At 41.7% G+C, this 24,350-nt stretch overlaps 1 protein-coding gene across 1 annotated transcript in view; it reads right to left on the bottom strand.

Annotated features, from left to right (window-relative positions):
- The window catches only part of CLVS1 (clavesin 1), an 83,894-nt gene that overhangs the window by 9,209 nt on the left and 50,335 nt on the right, over positions 1-24,350 (bottom strand). The window contains exons 3-4 of the mRNA XM_003205070.4: positions 3,374-3,484; positions 2,111-2,346 (exon numbers count right to left, since the gene is read on the bottom strand). Of these exons, the coding sequence (XP_003205118.1) occupies positions 2,111-2,346; positions 3,374-3,484 (347 nt within the window). The remainder of the gene's footprint in view (positions 1-2,110; positions 2,347-3,373; positions 3,485-24,350) is intronic.

Here is a 24,350-nt window from a genome sequence, read left to right as displayed (position 1 = left end):
CAGGATCATCAAGTCCAACTTCTGGCTCCACATGGGACCACCCAAAAACCAGACCATATGACTGAGAGCATTGTCCAATCCTCCTTGAACTTCAGCAGCTTTGAGGCCATGACCACTGCCCTGGGGAACCAGGGCACAACCATCCTCTTTATGAAGAAACTTCTCCTAATACCCAGCTTGACCCTTCTCTCTCATTGCATTAGAGCTGTGCAATCCTAAATGGCAGGGAGGGATGTTTATAGAAAGGTAATGTTGAAGCCTGCAAACCTGTTACCAGGCCTTTATATCTGATCTAATAAGTTTAGTCACACCATTTTGCTTCTTAAGTGTAAGTTTTTACCTTCAGTTAGGCTAAAAAGTAGTTTCAGGGGAGGAAAAATCAAAGCAAATACTCGTAAGAGGAAATCTGGAGAAGCAGTGAACTTTTCACCTCTGACAGTTAGAAATGACCATGGGGTAGAAGATCAGATGGTTCACTTACCCGTTGAGTAACAAAATTAGGCTAAAAGTTAGATCTAGTCTGCCCAGAGGCAACATGACAAATTAGATTCATCCACTTGCCATATTTGTATTAATGCACTTTTGTATTAGTGAGCAGATTATAAGGGAAGACTTTGCCCCGAGGCAGGGTTTTCTGGCACTGAACTCATTTTCAAGCTGAGGATCCCCCCAGGGGCACTACGAGACCCTCACTTCTTTGCAGCCTAGGATGTGATGTTCAGCAAAGATTTGCCTCCATTCTGCAAACAGCTCTTAACACTTCAGAGCTTTTTTTTCCTGTAAGGTTATACTTTAAAGCCTCACAATATATTTTAATAGTAGCATAATACTTAGCATCTTTCTAAAATCATTTAGTTAGTTCCATTGCTAATATTATTAAAAAAAAAATATTAAATATGCTAATATTGAAGAAGAAGAAAAAAAAAGAGTTCTCTGCAATAGGCTCTGTAAACTCACACTGGCTTCCAGTCCTGACTGGGAGTCTGCAGTGAGAACTGCTGACCTTGCACACAGCCACCTCTCCTTGTACCCTGGCTGCAGTCCTGCAAAGAGTCATACCCCTGTGGTTGTATGTCCCTGTAAACAGTGGGACCCACAGCACTCATCTGTCGCAAGTGTGAGTGCTTTCCGTACAAGGCTTTGCATTGCAGCATTTCTTTTTCCTCTGACAATGAAAGACTTTTAAAATTAATTGCATGACATTCTGGCTTGTCTGTGTTGTCAGCTTTGATTTTGCTGTGACAAAATGATGGCCGCTGCCTGTCACATAGAGTGACGCCCCGTGTGTGAGCACTGTGCTCATCAAGTGGCAGCAGCGAGTTAAAGCCTGGCTGTGATCTGCACTGAAAGCAGTTCTGTTGAGTGTAGGGAGGGAGAGATGAGCCGCACGTCGCCCTGACGCAAAGAGCCAGCCGGTCACTGCTCCGTGGCTTAGTGGGGGGCAGCTGGTGGTGACCTGCTGTGACACTGCCAAATCTACAAGCCCCAGTGACCAGTGCTGAGCATCAGCCCTCCTCACCCCACCCCCTCATTTAGTGCAAATTACCGACGGGCGGTGTTTTCGAAAGCTGCCATTTTAAGCATGCCCAACCACCAGAGCTAAAAGCAGGGCTGCTGGAAGAGCGGTGTTCCTGCGATGGCGGGGCTGGAAAGGGACGTGAGAGCAGGAGCACGAGCAGCAGCAGGAGCGTGAGTTGTGGCCAGCTCTCCTTTAGAGGGCAGTGGTGCTCATTGTACGGGAGCTGCACTGCGAAGGAGGTAAAATGCTGTCAGCTGGGGTCAGAGGGCACGAAAGGAACAGCAACACTTAGAAAATAGTACCGCAGTGGTGCTGCTGGACGTGCTGTGCCATATAGGAGAGCATTTCACAGACTCTGTCCGGTGCTCTGTGCAGGGACTCATTAATTTCCCCTTGTTTTTGTTCCCAGTAATCATAATTCAGACAAATAATTATGATTCCACCGAGAGTCTTCCTTTTCTCCTGATCACAGCCCAGGGTGAAACACCCCTGACCATCAACGTTTGCTCTGCCACAGCCCTCTCACAGCCCTCCCTTCGTGGCCTACCCCCAGCAAGACCACCTAGAGGCAGTTCCCAAAGCAGCACCAACCTTTTCATGGGCTTGGGAGAGTCCTCCTGCTCCAGGCTGGAGGATGCGTGCTTCACGTGCATGGCGTTGTATGAGGTGTGAGTGTACTCATTCTCATCACTGTAGTCAGGACCGAGCAACGTTCGAGCCCATGTCCCCATGTCGTATGGGGGAAGAGTCCCCCCGAACTCAGAGGGCAGGCATTCTGGGTGTATTAGCTGGTGAAGGCTGTTCAGGTTGTTGCCATGAAGAAAGATCTTTAAAAAATAGAGAAAGGTGAAAGTTAGCATCGCTTCCTTGCTTCATTAAGTGCATTAATAGCAGCACTAATGAAGCATGGGTTGCCATCAGTTCCCATTGCAGTTTCACTGAGGGTTTCTGAAGCAGCCTGGGGTGGGTGGGAAGGCAAGGATCAGCTTTGATGTGTAGGGCCAGAGTTATGTTGGTGGCATAAGCACTTCAGAAAAGCCAAATTCACTTACTTTTGGCACGTGACACTGTCAATTTCTTAAGTAGCATATTGGGAAAAGTGAAGTGCAGATCAGAAATGACTGACTACTGCCACTGGTACAGGCTACAGCTAGTAGGGAGCTAGTGAAACTGACTGACAAAATGTGAGGAACAGGCCTTCAGCTTTAGGGAGCATCACCCAGCCCTGAACCCAAGGACTGGTGCTGCACAGCATATGTCGGTCTGTGCAGCCATTTTGTGCAGCTGCAGCCAAATCAGGCTTGCTAATGCCATTGTGACAACACCCATATCCCATCTGTCAAGCAAACCCCAGGTAAGGTATGGGGCCTTCTGAGAGATCATCCAATGATGGCATTATGATCTTCGGTGGACAAATAGCTGAGTTGACTGCAGGACAATATGTCACATTGGTTTGGGTGGTGTGAGCAAACAGGCTTCAGGCACTGACGTCTTGTGTGAAAATAAGTGAGTTAGCACCGTGTGAAAAATGTTTAAGTTTATTACCACAAAGGAGTTGAGCTGAAGTTTCCTTCTGCGGATGGCTTCAGCCAGACCTGGTAATCCCTCCACATCGCCACTTTTCTCTATCCCTAAGCACAGCCCATTAAAAAGGATCTACACTTATAGTGGTAACTCGTTGGTCCCTGGTTATTGTGTCAACCCAGACCATTGCAAACGGTATGTTTTAATAACAGCCACAGTTCTCTGTGGCCCTATGAGAAATGGAGAGAGAAGGAGGAAGCAAAAAAAACAGGGGTCTGCTCCGCTACTTCATATCTCCAGCTCCCACCTCCCCCAGCCCCTCGTGATTACCCTTTTCCTTGTCTTGTCTTTGAGGAATGGTTTGATTAGCGTGTACAGGGCATGGATATACCAGGGCTGGTTGACAAAATGGACTCCTCCAAAGCGGGCAGGAAAGCTGTCCTACAGAAAGAAACAAATTGAAGGTAGTTAATAAATGCATTGCTTTAGCCAGGCAGTCAATAAGATGAAAGCCAGAGAAAGAAGTCTGCCTCTTTCCATCTGCAATAGCAGCTGAGCACTGAGCTTTCTGGAAGGGGGTGGAAGGAGGTGGGAAGAGGGAGAAGCCCAGAAACGTTTCATCAGTCTCTTCTCTTAGCAGACAGTCCCTTCTCCCCTCCGCCTCAATTGCTGATGATGTAAGAAGTGGGCTACACCAGACGGTTTGCCCAAACGCTTTCAACTCCATCAAGGCACCTGACTGCTGGACTGGGAAGGAGGCAGGGCTGAGCACGTCTCCCTCGAGGAGCAGCTTTCTCGTTTCTCATTGTGCAGCGCACAGCGAGGCCCCGGTTCCCACGCACTCTGCTGCACGCCACTCACCTTTTCACCCTTCTGCCTCCCTGCCTCCCTCCTGCTAAAATCATCATTACAATGGCTGACCTTTCGGGGTGAGCGAGCAGCGTATTCTGGGGAGGAGGATGGGTGGGAAAAGCTGATAAGTGAAGGTGTAGCGGGAGCACACCATGACGGCTCCATGGAAACTGGCCGAGCCAAGCGCTGGCAGCGAGGCTCTGCACAAACAACCTCAGCATTAACATGCAGGTAGCATCCTCCGGGGAGGTGTGTGCAGCAGCAGCCCACCCGCTCGGGCAGCCTGGCACGCTTAATAGGAGAGGAGGTTGCTGGTGCATCTTGAAAGGTTACCGCGTATTGTGACGGGCATTTTGTACTGCTGCTCTCCTCTAACAAATGTCAGGCAGTCAGGGAAGACCCCGGGGCCTTTGGCTTTTGTTAATAGCGGGATGTCTGCTGCTCCTGCATGCAAGGACACTTCCAAAGTGTCTCTGCTTGGCAAAGGGACATCCCGATGGAGCCTTCTCCATCTTTCCTGTGCACCCTGCAGCTCAGTAAATACAACCACATCTCTTCCTGCAGAACTCCAGCTTTCGGACTCAGGCAGGTTCATCCCCCGCAGTTAGCATGGGGTATCCTAAGGCTTTTTCTCAGCTTCCTCTGGAGCATCGCAGTCTGAGCACAGCTGGTGAGAGTGTGGGGAGGATTTGTGAGATGATATGGAAAATCCCCTTATACACCTGCTGAATGTAGTTTCTGCATGGCTTCAAGGTCAAATTATTCCATAGATTTAGCACTATGTAGGCACCCAACCTCCTCCTGCCTCCACCCTTGCCCTGGGTAGATATGAGGGACCATTTATACTCTTCAGGCACTGGCTATGGATTGCCCTAGCAGTCATACAAAATGTACCCAGTTAATGTGTGTGAGGGGCTAAAGTCATAAGCGATACTCTTTTCTTTAGCATTACAGAAGTATAAGCCTCTTACATCTCAAATGTGTCAGTTTAGCTGAAATAATTACAAATCTCAATATGAAATCCATGTGCCAGTGGGTAGCCAGATCCACAGGCAGGAGCCCTTCCAAGGAGGACAGATGATCTGTAGAGGTGTTAATCCACTGTGAAGATAACTGAACTTCCACTGTTGCTGGGATATTAGTTAAAATTTTGGAACACAACTCTAATTAATTTAAACTACTGGACTGCTGCAGATTCCCATGACTCCAATTGTGCTGTCTTGAGAAACAGTAATAGAGAATCTGGCCTTTATTCTGAGCCCACCTAGTGTTTAACTGCCAATGTGGCCATGAAGTGAAGCCAAAAGTGGCTTCCTATTGCGTGATAAACCTAAAGTGTGTTTTAGACAAGACTAAAGCCAAAAATTCCCATCCCATGCAAAGCTCATATATTCATTTGCTTTCCTTCCACAAGAACGAAAATTTGAAGATGCAAAATTTTTCACAGAATATTTTTAACATTAAAAAAGGAACAAAGAGATTGGGTGCTCTTCCTTAATAATATTGTTCTATATTTATCAAAGTAGTTGATATCTCATAAGCTGTAGCTCTAAAGAAGAAGTTCTGAATTTGTTTGGTCTTTGGAACTGAACTGCCACAGCAGTACTAACTTGCAATACAACAGCACAGGTCAGTGCAGTAGATGCAGTCTGGATGTGAAGCAAAGCACAGTAAAGAAGTAAGAGATTGAAGGCACAGGAATGAGTTTAAGACACAGAGATTTCTATCAACCCAAAAAAGAAATTTTTTTTTGTTTCTCCCTAGAATATACAGAAGATATTAATCACTATCTTCAGTGAGAAATGCCAGTCAGGCTTAATTTCCAAGGGGAAATTCTTTTTCTTACAAGTATATATACCAACTGTAATGATACCACCTTATCCAAAAAAGGTCTGAATGCTGAGAAATAAGAGAACCAGCTGGAGGTTTGAATTGGCAGACTGCCTCTGGAAAAGATTGTCAAAAAAGGAATATGTACTTTATATATTAAAAATGACATTTATATCAACCCATCGTAGCCTTTTGCATCCATTAACTAGATTCTGTCTAGTACATCGGTAGATAAAGTGTTATAGGAAAGCTTCTCATATAACAGCGTTATTTTTAAAGGCAATTTTTGAAAGGCAGTCCTTTCATTCTGAAGATACACCAGAAGATGCACAAATAATTTTGTAAAGGCAGTATGATTATCAAGAAATAATGATTAAAAAAACCTTTTTTGTGTTTAACTTTCTGCTATTTTTGTTTCTTGCACTGCTAAGCACATTAATCTCAGTTTGACTTTCATCCTTCAGTCCACCCGCATTTGTAGAACTGTCAATTAGGACAAGGATGAAAACATAATTTTTTTTAAACCAAAGAAATTTGATATGGGAATCATCCAGACAATTTGGAATTGCAACAGACCAATTTTGCAGAAGTCCCTAATTAGAGCAGAGCTGTCTTGGAAAGAAAAACTCTCGTCTGGAGGTCTGCCTTGCTCAGCTCTAGGAAGATGTATGAGACCTTTCCCACACCCCACTTAGTGTCTCTGCTTCTTTCCCTGGGGCTAGGTGAAAGTAGCTGAAATTGATTTTCTGCTGGAGAGCTTGTGCTGTTAGGAATTCTCTTTTGATTTCTCATGTCTCATGATTCTGTGAGAAGGTGTATTTTATAATGAGGTGTATTTTTTGGAGCCTACTGTGGAAAGGATCCTGGGATCGTAGAGCCTTTTCTTAATCTGATTCCTTGTTAAATAGTAAGGATATATTTACATTTGATTCCAGTGACATAAGTAAAATATGACACATAGGAAATGGTCTACTTATTTGTGTACACTCTTGTTTCTTTTGAAAATCAGGCTGGACGTAACTTCATGTCACTCAGAGAACCAATTTCAGTGTGAATAAACACTCTCAAGCCAGCATTAAACCAGCTAGCTTACTACTCAGTGATAGCAGGGAAGAACCAGTAAAAGGATTCCCAGTATCTACCTGAGCAGCTAGCTCACCTCAGGGCCAGACAAGGTCTTCTTTCACTGGGACCTGTTGACTAAAGTAAAGAATACATCTAATCTTGTAGCAGCGATACCTTTCCTAAATAGCACAGAAAAACCTACAGAGACAAAATTGTCCCAACCCAGAGCTCTTAGTAGCTCCTATTGACTGAGTGAATCTGGTGCTGTAGATGGGACGTAACATTTGTCTTTTTTGCTTTTATTTGGCTTTATCAGTTTGTTGGTTTATGTCTTTTGGTAGTTTCCCTAAACATCATCCCCAAAGGAAAGAAAGAAATGAACACTTGAGTGTCGCAATAAAGGTGCCACAGATACCCCAAAATCCATACAGGCCTCACTGTACTTTATGTTTCAGGTTGGAAAAGTGTCTCCCAGATACAGGTCAGAAGAAAATGTGGAGAACATTGATTGCCTTCTCCTCTCAGACTCCTGTGCTTGGAAATTTCTGAATTGAAACGAGCCTGGGACTGAAATTTTTCTATACAAAATATTCTGCTAAATAGCTCAGGAGAGATAACCGTGAGGAGAATGAGACTTTTTTTCTCTATTTCTGCCTGTTCTTGCCTTCATGACATCTATTTCTTTTGGCAGGAATATACATCAGAAACCTTTAACTGTTTTGTTGTTCTGAACTGCTTGGCTCTGAAAGCTGCAAATCAAGATGATCTTCCAACATCTCCTCATACCAGCATGGCAGAAATGCAAAACAATCTCCAGAATATCAAAATTAGGAACAAATCCAACCTGATACAAATCTAGTTGATCTTTTCAAACTGCATGAATTGGCTTCATATACCAATGACCTAAGCTCAAAAAAACATGCTGTAGCATATTTCCAGCTTTGGAACATCTGAATTTTGTGACACAAGCATTTTTTAAACTAGTTCATAGCTTCAACCCTTAGCTATTAGAAAAGTAAACACACATCTTGCTATCCAAATGCCCTTCTTTATTCTAGACCACACTGGCCAGTTTAATGCAAAATGAAATATAATCCCCTTTGAATGAAAATAATGTGCCTTAGATTCAGGCAGATTTCAATCATAAACAAAACTGTTTAAACCAAAAGGTCATTCAAACTGAGGATAAAAACAGAATCCTCATGCCTGTGTGCTTACATAATCAGTCCCTGCGGCGGATTAAAGCTCCCACAGACCGTATTAATAGTTCTGGGAGATTTTATTAATAGTTCAGTGATAGTTTCTCCCCAGAGAATTTCGTGTGTGGGTGATTTTAATGGACTGGCACAATGAGGGGAGGATGCTTTCAGCTCTCTAACTCTGGATCCAAATCCAGCCTTGGAAATGGGGGCAGTGATTGAAAGTTGTTCTTCTCTGATTTTATGAGCACCAAGTAGTGGATAGGCTGCCTCTACTGAAAACACTTGAGAGCATGTTTGAATGAATGTCGTGTAACGCCCTTGGTGCAGCCAGAGCAGGCTGTCTTACAATATGGATTAGGAAGAAAGGAGAGTGTCACCCTCATCCATCCAGCCGCAGTTCCTAATTTTAATGCAGCTCCCAGTATCCAAGTGTTTAGCTGGGGAACCCAGCGAGCAGAAGGAGCTGGGGATTGCAGGGATCTGAGGTGCTCCCGTCTCCCTCCAGCATCCCCAGAGTGAGCCTGGCTCTGCTTGGGGACCAGGAATAGCTCACACCTCTGTCCAGAGAATTTGATCTGTTCCTTTTTTTTTTAATCTGCAGAGGAGAGAAAAACTATTAAAAATGTCTAACAGTGTTAATAATATGGCAGTCTTGACCTGCTTAAACTACAACTGCAAAAGGACTTCCTGCAATTAGGAAGAACTCATTGATTTTGTGAAGTGGTGACTGTAACTGCTCACAGCAAAATGTTCTCTTTCCTTTGAAGCATGCAGTAGCAAAAGACTGGAGCAAAATCACAGAAAGCATGAGTATTTAGTTATTTTTACATCACATGCCCACATATGTAGATTAGTATGCTCTGAAGCACTGCAGTCAAGGAAATGGAATTGAAAAACAAACACTAGGATGCATTCTCCCAGACATTTTTCATGTTCATTATCTCTCCCACTACACTACTCAACTTTTAAAATTCATTCATTTGCAATGGGTTTCTTCCAGTCATCACTGCATGTTAGTGGGGTCCTACAGAGCATCTGTTCATGGGCGTTGGCAGATGGCACCAATAAATCAGGTTACAGAACACAGATTTGCTTTGATTTGTCCTGATAGGATCATGCTGTCATATCATCTGGTCTAACCTGTAACCTTGGGGCAAAAGGAAGATTTCCTCACTACTTCTTTACAAGAAACTTTGCTGAACAGCACCAGCTCGAAATAATTGAAGTACAGAAAATGTCCGAGGAGCAGTAACAGCTCTGGACTGACAACTTATCCTGGTGTTGCTTCTTCGCTTTGAATCTGCCGCTGTTGATTTTAGCACTTCATGCACAAGTCATAGACTGTTGCTTCTTTCAGGAAAAAAGGTGAATGCACTATGCTGCAAAATAAAGCAAATTCATTCAGGGTCTTGTTCGAAATGGTACTCAGAGAAGAGAGAAATTCAAAATGTGATGCACAAAAAAAAAAAATATGTAAGGAGATAGTGTACTGGAACAACGTTTTGGAAGTAACCCATTTGTAGCTCAAGTATCACCAAACTCATGACACTGAGTTCTGGACTAGGTTGGAAGAACAGGGAGTTCCTGGCTGAGCAGCCATAGACAGGGCAGAAGTGGGGCAAGTTAGGGCACACACAGGAGGGACACAACGTTTGTGGAGACTGTTTTTCATAGTTACTTTAAGAACTTGCTGTGATCATTGAAGCCAACTCAAGCAAACTGGGCTAAATTGTCGCCGTTGTTCTTATTTTGAAGTAAATTCGTGCTCACAAACACTTCCACATCCAGATTTCATCAGCAACTACAAGCTGCGTTGCTTCTATTCCTGGGTCTCACTGAACATGTCAGTCTGAAATTAGTTGTGGGGGAAGGGAAAAACAGTGGGAAGATCATCAAAGCTGAAAGTACTTTAGGACTTAATTAGAAACTGCAAAACACACTGGGCACAGCACAAGCCTGGTCTCCAGGCCTGCAGGGCCAATGCACGTGCTGCTCACTGGGGCGTGCAACCATGAGTTTGCTGTGGCTCTCAGCTCTCACTGGGCCTCCAGCCCGTGGCTGCAGGTGACCTAGCAGCTTCAGTGGCTTGGAAGCATCAGGAGAACAAAGTTCCTGTAGAAATGTCAGGTCTTTAAAATTGAGAGTAATTTTACAAAGTTAATTTCTGAAGAAAACGTATTAATGCCTGAAGATGAGAAGACTCAGGGGAGACCTCATTCCTTTCAGGGGAAACCTTTCAATCCTTAAGCGAATCTTATAAACAGGAGGGAAATCAACTTTTTATATGGATAGATGGTGATAGGTCAAGGAATAACATTTTGAATCTAAAAGAGGGGAGATTTAGATCAGATGTGGGGAAAATTTTTCACTGGGAGGGTGGTGAGGCACTGGCACTGGCTGCCCAGAGATGTTGTGGGTGCTCCATCCCTGCAGGCACTCGAGGCCAGGTTGGATGAGGCCCTGGGCACCCTGAACTGTTGCCTGATTTAGTGGTTGGCTACACTGCCCACAGAAGAGGGTTGAAACTAGGTGATCTTTGAGTTTCCTTTCAATCCAAGCCATTTTATGATTCTATGATTCTGTGATTAACCACTGTAGCAGAAATCTGAAGTTTTCCTTAGCTGACTTGACCTTTCTACCTCTGGCTATTTCTACTTCCGTGGCCTTGCACCCATCCTGAAGAGCAATGGATCTGTGGGACACCACAGTTTAGAGCATGGGAGTAAAGGCAGAGGAGATGATGCTGAAGCAAATCCACAAGGATTTGAAAAACTGTTGAAGGGAGTGAGTCAAGTGCATGCAGAAAGCCAGACCTGAAAAGGACAACATACAGCAATTTATTTCTTGTTCAGCACTGCTGGGATTTTAAACAAAGCACTGTACAGAGTCTGTCTCTTTAAATATGCATTGTTACATTGAGATGCATCACTGGAGATTCTACACCATGTATGTAAAAGATTCACATTATACACATCGCCTCTTTCTATACATGGTCTCCAGCAAGATAGCCCTGTGCCAGAACAAAAAGGCCATGAAGGCCAAACCATCACAGTGAGGACAAATGCCCACAACATTAGTTAAAGTCAGCCAAAGAAAAGCAATTAAAAAAGGTCTTGTGCCTTTCATCTCAGGAGACCTACTGACTTTGCAGAAAAAGCTCTTTATCTTGCCTATGGAAGTGCCACAAAAATTATAATCATATTATATTTGTGTTGTGATTGAAACCTGATGATGGAGAAAAGGAGACTTTATTATTTAAAGTGCTGGGCAACCTATTTGGTGTTGAACAGAAGTCTGCTGTATCTTGGCTTAAACAAAACCTGGAATCATCTCAAAGCTTCTGCGTGTGCATTCACTCAGAAACATGTAAAGGAGATTATAAACTGTTATTGTGATGGGATTATAAACTAGCACAGGACAGGAAAAAAACTGATGAAGCAGTTTTTTGTTGGCATTAGTTGTCTGACTCAGACAATGTTTGAAAGAGATTATTTCTTTTCCAGTAAATTTCTCTGCATCTAGAAAGAAATTCAAATCCCTTGTGTTGGCTTTTCTCTACTTGAAGAGATATCATAAACTTCTAGCACTTGTTTTCCCAAGGTTGTCTGCTAAACAGAAACTGGGTTTCCAACTTATTTCATTAAGTATTTGAGATCTTACTGTTTTCTTTGAGGTTGGAACCTCATTTTGAAATGGACATTTTCCTTCACCAAGCTCTAAGCACAAACCCTTTTAAAAATAATTTCTATGGTCTCTTGATGGATGAATCCTGTTGAGTGTACTCTTGGTGAGGACATTCTGCAATTCTTTTCATTTATTGCAGCAGGAATACATATTCGAGAGGGTGAGTGAGGAAGACTCAGTGACCTACTTTGTTTTTAAATGGAGACATAATGCTAAAGACCTGCGCAATGTGGAAGCTCAACTCTGGGGAGATTTAACACAAGGCAACTCATGTTTCATTAGATAAGTACCTGGCAGCAGCATCTTTGATTCATGTGCAGCCTCTTGTTCGTCCAAACAACAGAAAGCCAGGGGAAAAAATAAAAATCACTTCTTATTATTTGCATAATTCAATCTCTGTCCTTGTTCTGACATGTTAGTAAGATTGCTCAGCTTCTGTTTCTGAAGGGAATCTTGTTTCATGTGTTTTTGTTTCACAAAGTCCCAGATAGTCACAGGGCTGAATTGACAGAAGCAGATAAATGTGTCAGCTCTGCAATCAAATATAATCTCTTTTTTCTGCCCTTTTGTGATCTGTTTTATTATTATTATTTTTTTAATAGTTCAGCTGTGTCTTGTTAATAAGAAACCTAACCATAGTTGAATGTCCTTGAAGTATGGTTTTGAGACCGAAAGAGTCATGATTAATACTAAAAATGTATGTTTTTCCATTGCAGAAAAGATGTTTTTTAGGAAGGCTGCTTTTACAGTGACAAGCAGCATTTTAAGTTCCCTGATATTTTTCCCCCTTGCCTTTAAGAAACAAGCATGAAGGCCATTTTGCAGAAAAGAGCTTTGTACTATGCAGTGCAAAGAACACACTGATATTTTCCCCTGTGGTCCTTAGAGTAGGCATTGCTAGCAGCATCACCAGCAGCCAAGACTATCTGATGTGCCATTTGCAACTGTTATAACCTTGCCAGTGTTTTATGTTTTGGGCTCAAATGTTTCAACAGCAAGCTCAGACAAATCTTTATGGGAACAGTTAGGGGAGATGGAGCGTGGAGAAGTGATTTCTCAAAGGGCTTGTGGGTAAATGTATTTTTTCTGCACTTCAGTAATATTTCTGTGATTTCTGAAGATGGAGATTGAAAGTACAAAATCTTTGGGCATGGACTTGACTTCACATTAGGCTTTCCTAGTGCAGGTGGTTTCACTGCCCCAGTGAGAATTTGCAGCTGTGTGTGTGCATATGCCAGAACTCGTTCAGAGACTGAAATGCCTTATAGGTTTGTATAGTTGCAGTGATAACCTCTTTTCTTAAAAGCTGAGATCAGTTACAATCCCTAGAGTTTGCTGTCTGCTTCCTCCCAGGAGATCTCCCCCAGCCCTGGTCAGCGGTGAGAGGCAGAGCTCTGCCTGCAGTCATTGCTCCCAGAGGTCTGGTAAATCCCAGGTGGTGCCAAGGCCCCACAGAGCTATGTGGGATACTGCAAAAAAAGGGATTTTTTTTTTTCATTTCAATTCTGGGTGTGTGACATTGTCATTTTAATGTTCTTTTTGTGTTGTTTGCACATAAAGCAGTGCTAAGTGACAGCCAGTGCTGCTCATCACATCAGCGCTCAGAACTGAGGCTCTTATTGGTCTGGCAGTGTTAAATGCTGCGTAAACTTTGCATTCTCTGCTAAACAAAATACGTGCTTATACTCTGCAGCATCTCTCTTGTTTCCACTGTATAATCTCCCTTCACTTCATAGCTTTTATCCCTCACTGCCCTGCTTTGCAGCAACCTTAACTCTGACTTGAAAGCAACTTTAAAGGCTAGCACTAGGAAAATGATTTCTACTGTCTGTTCAGGCGCAAGACAAGCAAGGCACTCATCAGTGTGCCTTCCCAGCCTTTTAATTCTCATCTAATAATTTCAGTCTTTGGCCTTTCTTTGTTATCACCTGTTCCAACAGAGTCCCTGAAAGAGAGGAGACAGCAGTTTACTGCCTTAGCATTTGCACTGAGTGCTCCCCAGTTACTCTCAGTTGTGTTTTAGGCAGTACAATGCCAGTTTTGCAAGACAATTGCAATGGCAATTATGCCATTCTGATATTGTACTCCTTGAAAAAATGTTTTAATTATTTTTTCACTCGTCAATAGCAGGGAAAAAAAAGTACTTCACTGAATTTCCTATAATTATGGTTAGCAGAAAGGTACAATCTTATTTCACATCTACCTCTGCTTTAAAAAAATAAATTTTCCACTCTTTCTTTTCAGATTGGATTGAAATTATGCGTTAAGTATTGCTACATGACACTTTGAATAAATTGGGCTTTTTTCCACCCAGTGTCTGAGAATATGCTGCGTCATATCTCCAAAATTCATTAATTTTTCTGGGTAGATATAGGATAGTCAGCCTGCATGTTTTCCTATGAATTCCTGCTGAGAAGTCTTTCTACCTGAAGGCAAGCTGAAGTATATCCTCCTGGTTAAACTCTAAGTGTTTTATTATTGTTCCCTGCTTGAATATCATGGAATTTTCAGAACAGTGGATGTCATTTATCTTTACTTCAGCAAGGATTTAAGCATAACATCTCATGTTTTCCTTTAGAATAATTTTGTTTGTAGAGTTGGAGAGTGTTTCACAGTGCATGTGAAACACTAGCCAGATTGTTGAGATTAAAGAGTTGAGTTCAGAGGTACAAAGTCTGTGGTCATTCCATATTTTTTTTTTCTCTGGGGTTCATACTGTGGGCAGAAATTTATTTATAGATTAGCTGGATGATGCTAGGGAGTGGCAAGAACTTTGATGATGGTGACAGTCTGTGGGGTGCAACAGATATGGAGGTTAAGGATTATCTATCCACAGGGATCCTGGTAAACTGAAAAAATGGGTTTTTGGGACCCACATTAACAAACACAAAGTGTTTTCTCTTTGCCAGAATAATCCCATGCAACAATACAGAGCAACTAGAAAGTAGCTTTGCAAAAGAGGACTTGGACATCCTGGTGGTCAAGTTGAAAGCCAGTGTGTTCTTGTGGCAAAGAACTAGCCTGGGTTGCAATGGCAAGGGTATAACCAGCAGGTCAGGGTGGTGCTCCTTCCCCTCTGCTCTGCATTAGTGAGAACCTTGAGCCCATTCTGGGCTTCTACTTAAGCATAGGCTGACCTAAAAGAGGCAATGGATATGGGTGGCAGTGGTGGAAAGCCAAACTATTAGGAAAATATTTCATACTGAGGCAGCTAAACACTGGAATGTGTTAGCTGGAGAGGCTGGGAGATCCCAGTCTGCAGAGATGTTTCTGTCTCAGCTGGACAATGCCCTAAGCAACACAGTCTAAACTCAAAGCTAGATCTAACTTTGAAGTCTGCCCTGCTTTAAGGCCATGAATGGGATCAAATGACCTTCAGAGCCATCTTCTAATGTCAGTTCTCCTATGATTCTGTGTTATTTTATATGAGTGGGTATGCTTGCATCCAAAGTTATTAAACTGTTCCTGCTCTGAAATTTACTTAGTCATATTTCTCACGTTACTGACTGATCTGTGATTACTCAGACGTCACTGACTGATCTGTGGTTACTCAGCAATTCACACTACAGTTTCTGTTGAAAGCTGAAACATTTTTCCTCTTTAAAATAAGCCACAATTTACTACAGGCTAGTGGGCAGGAAAGTAAGGCTTATTTAAGACATGCTTAGCCACAAAACCCATACTAGAAGCACAAGTGACAGCAATAAACAAAATAAAATTATCTGCTCATGCCAGAGCAAAATCCCTGCACTGAACCATTGTTCTAAAAATTATTTCCTTGTTATCAGCATGTGCTGGGTGAAGACAAGTCATCGGAAAACCTGTATTCCCTCTTAAATGCTACAGTATTTCACACATGCATCAGTGCATATCCATTCCACTTATGTTCATCAACTTAATTAAAATCTCTCTATTATTGAAACCAATAGCTATCTCAGAAAAGTATCGTAGCTTAGGAAAGATTGTTGATTTATGCTGTTCACTCGAGAGCTTTCCAGGAGTGTTAGGTTATTTCTTACCTAGCCTAACCAATTTCTGCTGGAAATCCTGCAATTTGGAAAGAATTTGGAAATTGAAACCAAAGCCAACATATTTTTAAAAGCATTAGTAAGAAATTAATAATACTTTGGAAAACATTGCAGATGCTTGATCTCTGGTTCTTGTGATATTGTTCTTTTATTTTAACAATAAGACACTTTTAACATATATGTGTGATAGTGTTTTTGTACATTATATTTTTGCACAAAATTCGAGATAACACATCTACTGGTTGCGTTGTGAAGGAGCTCAGTTTATGAAAGCCTACTCAGTATGAAATCTATCACTGAACACATTAAATTATTTGCCAAAAGTGATTGTTGAACAGATAATTCTCCCAAGAATAAACAGTAAGGAAATATTGGTTGACGTGGTTGACAAGCCACTCTGAAAGATATTTGAAAAGCCATGGTGGTCAGGTGAAGTCCCTGGTCACTGGAAATAAGGCAGAGCCACACCTGTTTTTAAGAGTATAAAGGGCGACCCAGGGAACCAGAATGGCTTCACCAAGGGCAAATATTGCCTGATCTGCCTTGTCACTTTTTATGACAGCATAACTGTGTTAGCAGACAAGGGAAGAGCCACTGATGTCGTCTATCTAGACTTCAGTGTTATCCCTCAAGAATCTGTACTGGGGGAGATCCTGTATGTAAACATTTAGGTCACAGCCTGAACCAGTGATTAAGCACCTGGCGAAGGGGTGTGGGCAGTCCTGGGAGAACAAGTGCAAGCAATTCACCTGTGGGACTGGAAGGAGTGGACCCAAGGTCTGCCCCTCCCTAACCTCATTTTAAGGGCTGGTGGCCAGAGGGGAAGTGTCTCTACATGGAGTTTGCTTCCTTTGAGTGTTTTCTAGTGAGACTTGATCTGTGGAATACAGGTAAGCTGTTTCTTTTTTATTACGGAATTGTAACCACTACCTTTGTTGGGTGACTCAAAACTAGTTAAAGGCAACTGTATCTACTGCCTTCTGTCCTTATACATGGTTTTTGTTTTGTTTTGTTTTTTTATTTTTATATATCTACATCAATTATACTGATAATGGGATTGGGTGCACCCTCAACAAGTTTACAGGCAACACCAAGAAGCTGTGTGCTGCGATTGACTTACCTGAGGGATGGGGTGTTACCCAGGCAGATCTAGAAAGGCTTGAGCAGTGGGTGTATGTGAACTTCATGAGGATCAAGAAACTCAAGTAAGAAGTCTGACACTTGTGTTGTGACAAGTCCCACTATCAGTACAAAATGGGGTTGTAAGGATAGAGCGCAGCCTTGCCAGGGTGTACTGGTGGAAGGCAAGATGGACATGAACCAGCAGTGTGTGCTTGTAGACCAGAAAGCCAACCAGGTGTTGACACCAGGTCCTGGGCTGCATCCGAACAAGTATGATCCTGCCCCTCTCTTCTGTGCTGGTGAGGCCTGACCTGGAAGCACTGCATCCAGATGTGGAGTCATCAGTACAGGAGGTATGTGGACCTGTTGGAGTACATCCAGAGGAGAGTCACAGAAATGATCCAAGGGATCAAACACCTCCCCTGCCAGGACAGGCTGAGGCAGATGGAGCTGTTCAACCTGGAGAAGAGAAGGCTCCAGGGAGACATGAAAGCAGCCTTTCAGTACCTAAATGGGAGCTATAAGAAAAAAGGGGACAGACCTTTTAGCAAGGTCCCTTGTGATAGGACAAGGGGAAAATGGCTTTGAACTAAAAGAAGAGAAATTCCAACTGGATATAAGCAAGAAGCTTTTTCCAATAAGTATGGCGAGGCTTTGAAACAGGTTGTTCAGGGAGGTGGTGGTTGCCCCATCCTTGGAGACACTCAAGATTGGCTGGATGTGGCTCCAAGCAACCTGATGTAGCTTTAGATGTCCCTGTTCATTGTAGTGGAGTTGAACTAGATGGCCTGTAAAGGTCTCTTCCAGCTTAAACCATTCTAAGATTTAAAATAGAAAATTGGAAACATTTAACAACTTACTAACGCTGGGATTCTTTCAGACTGTAGGAGATAATTGGAATCATTTTGCTTTGTACTTCAATATATATCCGTAAGCCACAAGTACCTCTGAAAATGTGACAATTTCTGTCAGACAAATTCTGAAGCACTTCAGTTGTTAAAAAAAAAAAAAAAAAATTATTAACTTAGGCAGAGAAGGCTAATTATAAAAGATTATTATATATTATTTGTGCTACTCTCAAGGTAAAGTGAAACATGTTTGGTATGTGTTTTTAAACAGACATTACAAAAAAAAATTAAAAATAAAGCAGTGTTTCTGACTGATAGAAAGTTGAAAAACTGTTTTGAAATTTTGGGAGCCAAATTCAGTTCCTAGTAAGATCACAGTTAGATCCTGTGGAAAAGCATTCAAGTAAGCATCTACAGAAATGCCTAAAATCTACTTATAGAAAAGAAGTTAGCGTTTATAAAGCAAAGAAGGACTTGCCTGAAGCTTGAAGAAGTTGGCTGTTGCCTTGATGCTGTGGATATTAAAAGAAACCTATAATAATTTCTTGTTGAGATTGAGGAAGAAAAGCATAAAGCAGTCAGCATGGGGGTGTACAAAGCCCAAGCCCCTGGGGAAATTCAGAGTGGACAAACAATTTGTGCATGATAATATCTGTCACTTGAAAAAGATTATATCACTACATTAATTCTTACAAGCATCAGCAGGGATATGTAGAGGAAGGAGGAATACATCTTCATGGGAGCAAGTATAAACAGAGAACTCTGTCCATCTGAAGACCCATGGATATGGGCTGGGTTGTTTGTTTTCTTGAGGCTTAGGTGCACTGGTGAAAACAGTATCAGCAAAGAGAAGTCGCTGGTGATAGAAGTCAGTGAAGCTCTGGTCATACAGAAGTAAATTTTATATTATTTCATTATGGAATTGTATGAAAAAGTGTCAAAAGAAAATGTGGGAAAAATATAATTTACAACAATACCATAAGGGGGTAAAAAACAAACATTATGATGCTAGAAATATGCTAGTTGTTGAATCTCAGAGATAACATCCAATCATTGGATGGGCAAGCGTTGACAGCAACTGAAGAGTAAACAGAAGATGTTCTGAGGGAATGCAGGCACTCTCAACAGAGTGTGGAATAGAGATGCATGTTGATATGGCCCAATGTTCATCTACAAAGATTCTCTTGCCACAGTTCTGGCTACAGTAAGTAAAGTCTAATGTTCTAGAAAGAGGAAATTAAAGAATGCGAAGGTAGTGCTCTTACGGATCATGTAAAAAGCAAGCAGAAATGTTGAAACATTTCATTTGCATGTGAATGAGCTGCATCTTTTGTGATGTCTCTAATGGGAAGCTGAAAGGGCATTAACGCTCTGGGAGGTGACCTTATGAAACTGGAGCATCCATTTGTACATGATCATTATCTCTTTAGGAAATCATTTACTCAGAAAGCCATTGGGTTGCACTTGAAGTCAGAGGTTTTTGACATGGAAATATAACATATGTTTGACAGTATAAACAATGAAAAATTATACATAAATTATGTTAGATCCAGAAGGGCAAGTGTAGAAAAATCCTGTCTGGAGCCTTCAACTAATACCAGGATTTGTTATCCTTTCTGAGTAAACTAAACAAAGATGTAAGTCTTACAGAAATATCAACTTAATCACTGTTTACATGGGTTGACATTGATAGGACAAGGGGGAATGGTTTTAAACTGAGACAGGGGAGGCTTAAGTTAGATGTTAGGAGGAAGTCTTTCACTCAGAGAGTGGTGACGCACTGGAACAGGTTGCCAAAGGAGGTTGTGGATGCCCCACAACCAGTTCAAGGCCAGGCTGGATGTGACTCTGGGCTGCCTGGTCTAGTGGTTGGCAATCCTGCCCCCACAGCGGGGTGATTGAAACTAGATGATCTTTGAATCCTTTTCAACCCAGGCCATTCCATGATCTAACAAGATTACAGAGAGTGTTTCAGAAATTCTTCCCCCAGCAGACCCCTCCGATAGGGGACCTATAAGGAAATTTGCACTTAACCAAGCTGCCTGGATAAGCATCTTGCAAGCCCTCCTGAGGAAAGACATGCAAGAAGGGTAAGTCACAAAAAGGGCTGTATTTACACTGTGAAATTGCAGTGGCACCAGTGATGCATGGGAGGTCAAACAGCCTTTGCAGACAAGATGCCTGTGCTTGTCAGCCAGCTGTCGTAGTGGCTTTGAACTCAGAGGTGTCTTAAGACAGAGGAAAGCAGCAAGTTGGGTATGGGTTGTGACATGATATTAGGAGAGATAATGGTGGGCAGTAGTCATGTCAATGTGCAGTGGACTCATCACAGGTATAATTGAGGCTGCTGTACTACTGGGCACAAGCAAAGGAGTAGGTGGCAAAGGCTTTCTCCAGCGACTGGATGGAAAACCAAAGTGCTGTCTGTTAGGTGGATGAAGATGCTGAGGGTAGCCATGCTGGCTGAGGCAGGATGTGATAGGAGGACACTGCTATGGCAGAACTGGTAGTATGGATATTACAGCTTAACTCTGAAAATCCATGTGATAACATGGAGCGCTTCAAGAGCAAATTGAGCACTAGACTTTGAGATCCTGAACTGTAATGAAGTCAGTGAGGACGTGCCTAGAAAGGGAAGCGGTGGGAAAATAGAAAGCTTGTTGGAGGATGTTGAAATAGCCTCTTGGTTACAAATAATTAATGATGCCTTCCCCTATTCCATTGATCTAACTGTAATCGGTTTATCACCACCAGTATTGTTGTACTTCAACAGAAATGTGGATTGCCAGTTTCATTCCAGCTCCGTTAAAAGTAGCAGGAATAGCCGCTTTTGCTTTGAAGGGGCAATAATAAGGTCTCCTACACTGCTTACATAGACTAGCTCAGTAAGAAATAGTTGCAAGAGAGAGAAGAAAGAAAGAAGGAAGAAAATAAATATTCTTCCTGTTTGCACTGTCACAATTTGAACATTTATCTGGCTTCAGATGTTGTATCCAGGAGATCATAATAGTAAACCATTCAGTCATGGAAAGAGTTCACTTCAAGAATAGGTGGCTTATGTTGTCACATCACAGTTCCATAGAGTTTCTCTTACTTCAGTAAGCAGGATGTTATTTTTTTAATCATGTTTCTCCATTCCTCAAAAAAAAGTTTTTCAGTCTTTTGTAAGTTTAGTCCATCTATTCTTTAAAAAAAAAAAAAAAAAAGAGTTATGCCAGAGAAATCATCAAACAACCCACGCAAAAGTGAAGCTGGTCATACCATCAATTGCAGTAAAAAAGCACAGCTGCAATTAAAATGTTCTGGAATTGGATTATCTACGAAAGAATTTAAAGCAGTCATGCAGTTGCTTCTCTTTCACTGTAAGACTATCAGCCATGCTCAACAGCAGTGACAGTCAAAGATAGCACCACTCTGGTGTTTATTGCAAGACTCAGCTTCCCATGGCAGGTCCAATTTCCCTCCTCATCAGATCACCAGTCATGCCCCTGTGTCAAGTAACCTCATGAAGCCAGCCCCACCTTCTCTTGCAGGACCTGCCCTGCACTCAGGGATGCACACACACATGTCATGCTATCCTACAGCTTTACTCTGACCTTCACTTGGGTGCTTTCCCCCCGTTACTGCCATTCCTTCACCCTCTTATCATCCGTACTCCTCTCTTGTCTCAGCTAACTTTGAAGCAAAATCCTGGGTAATAGCTTTCAGTGTTAGTTTTGTCTTCAATTTTGATTGACTTCCTATGTGTTTTTAGAGCTCTCGGTTAAAAGCTTCACTTCTCCCCACTGCTTTGTAAAGTATTCTTCTAAATAAACAGTGCCTACCACAGAATTATGTTTGTCCTAGCAAAACATGAAGGCAGCAGTGCCAGCTGGAAGCTGACAAAAAAAAGCACCTTTCTGAATGCAATAATTCAGTGTGATTCTAAGGACTTGCAGACAAAATGTGAAGCCTTGTCTCTGCTGAAAAACAGGAAAAAAAAAATTATGAAGTGAAAATGTGTGAAAACGGAGCTGAACTTCTGAAATGGCAAGAGAGGTTACGATCTCATTGCTTCTGCTAACTTCCTTGTAGCTTCTGCTTTCCATCCTTTGTGAACTAGCAGAATCATAATGTTAAAAGCATATCTTCAGTGGAATGGGCTGCATAGCAAGAGGGAATATATCAGCCATGCACTTTTGCTGTGCCACGCAAGATTGCGTGCCTTGATTGCAGGCATGCTGGCATAAGCATTGATCAAGTCAATTGCTTTGCAGTGGTGAGCAAGGGTGCTGGAGTGAAGACAGGTATTCATACTTGAAAAAGACTGCAATGGTTGCATCTATAAGAGTTTCAAAGCTTTGCATGTATCCTTAAAGAATCTGCTGTTTCTTTTCATACTTCTTGGTATCAAGCTCTAGGGTGTTTTGCTGCTTTGGGAAGATGGAATGACCTGATATTTTAATGAAAATAATACAAAATGCTGATTGTGTGTTATACTGAAGGACTTCATTTATCAGTAGATGTCCAAAATAAAATGTTGGCAGTTTGTCTTGATATGAAACTGCTGAGGGGAGAATATTCTTTGGAAAACATGAAAGGGAATAAAACATGCCTGACAGATAAGTCCCACAGTGGCTTGACAGTTTGGATATTTGCATGATAATCTGCTCATCCTTTGCTTTACTTTTCACTGAATAATACCTTACATCAGAAATTCTACCTTCACGTCTTTGCAATTTCAGTCTCTTCCCACTGCAGCTGGCACTTTCACATGAGGCCATGTTTTGGAGGACTTCTCAAGGTATCTTCCTCTTTGAGGTTATCTACTAGCTTTTTCTTCTCTCATCACACTCCCTCTTTTGATCTTGCTCTGAGAACTATTTAAGGTGAACTTCCACATCTTATGACCCTGGTACCCTTACATTTGGCAGATAAATAGTCCATGGTATATTTAGTATCAAAGGAAGGGAGAAAATACAAGCTTAGGAAATTCCCCACATCCTAATACTAGATTTGATCTCTGCTTCCTTCTTGTCTATCCTTTGTTTGACCTTCCTTTTTGGTGTTAATGGCTGGCTGCTGACACCAATGCAATCTCTGATTGCCTTTTCTTTTCCTCATGGTCATGAACAAAATCACCAAGGCAAATATTCAGGAGATCAACACTTATTTGCTCAAACTTATTATTATTTTTTTAAATCCTTTCATTAGTGTCTGAGAAGATTCTTCTTGAGCTAAATCCAGCTAGACTAATATTCTGTTTCTGACAGTGGTCAAATACAGGCAGTCAGGAATGTGTCTTAAAAACGAGGGGAGAAAAAATTGCTGTGTCCCCAGAATACTTTGTATTCAATTAATGGCTTCCCATATCTGCTCTTTTCCTTAAAGATTTTTCAATCTCCAAAGACATCTGTTCTCTAATGATAATTCATTCATGATTCTTCACACTAGTAATTTAGTTCATTCTTCCTCCCACCCCCGTCAATAAAATAACTGAAATTACAAAGACTATTGATCCTTTGGCAGTCCAGCTTACCTGCTAGGGAGTAGTTTGCAAGATTTAGCTTTTTTTTCCTATGTAAGAATTCCCTAAGACTGGAGAGAGCCTACCAGCTACCACACTGGAAGTCAGTGTTTGTTATGAGAAGTGGAAGAGGATATAATGATGACTTCTGTTGTGTGTTTTTGTGTTTGTTTTTTTTTTTTGTTTCTTCAGCAGATTTCAGTATATTACTGCAGTCAATAGCTAATTACTTGTTTCACTGGAAGACTGTTTTTGGGACTCTGACTCTTGTAGAATAATTTTGTACTGAAAAAAAAAAAATTACAGGAATTAACAAAAATTTCTCTGAGAGTAGCTAAGCTTTTTCTTATCCTGAGAGCATGAATCAGAATCCTAGATTTTGTAGGACAGTGTCTTTCCCATGTGCTGTTCTAATTATAACTTCATGTGTTCTCCAGGAGACAGGTAGATTTTACATGCACTTCTCAAATACTTGAGATTACAGGCGGTCTCACTGCATTCACCTGCACTACACTGACACCAGCAGAAAGCATTAAGTTTTGAAAACTTATTTTAAAAAGCGTGATATTTTATGACTGTGTTATTTACATTGCTTTGTGTAATAGATGATTTTGCAAATCATTCTTGGAGCTGAGAACAGCTGAGCACATTTTCCAGTGTGATCTCTACATCCACATGGGAGCACGTCTCCTTGGACTACCTGAGAACTTGACTAGACTCAGCACTTTGGTGTTGATCATTTACTCAGGACTTCTCAATATGCTTGCTTGTTTTGGATTGTTTTTTTGTTTGTTTTTTTTTTTTAAACTTAAATTCTGCAGTACATGGGCTTTTTGAGGTTAAAGAGGGTTGTATAAAAAGTGATGACTGATTGAAGGAAAACAAATCGCAAGGAAAGTGAAAACAACAGCACTTCACTCAGTGCTTGTCTTTTGAGTGCTCAGCACTTCTGTTCTGTGACATTCTCCAGCAGTACTTCAGGATCTCCTAATTTTTATCTAGTATTTAGTAGGGCTTAAAGTACCATAAAAGTGATTTGGGGGGGGGGGGGAGATAATTCAATTCACCAAAACAAGACATATTGAATCCTTTACAATTTTTCATATATATGTCTATCTGTTAAGGGTGAAATGCTGACTGAAGAGGTCATCTGGACTACAGTGTCTCTTA

The sequence above is a fragment of the Meleagris gallopavo genome, chromosome 3, assembly GCF_000146605.3.
Source record: "Meleagris gallopavo isolate NT-WF06-2002-E0010 breed Aviagen turkey brand Nicholas breeding stock chromosome 3, Turkey_5.1, whole genome shotgun sequence".
In the NCBI taxonomy this organism is placed as follows: Eukaryota; Metazoa; Chordata; class Aves; order Galliformes; family Phasianidae; genus Meleagris; species Meleagris gallopavo.
The sequence above is the reverse complement of the archived record's forward strand: the minus strand, read 5'-3'. Positions and strand labels throughout refer to the sequence as shown.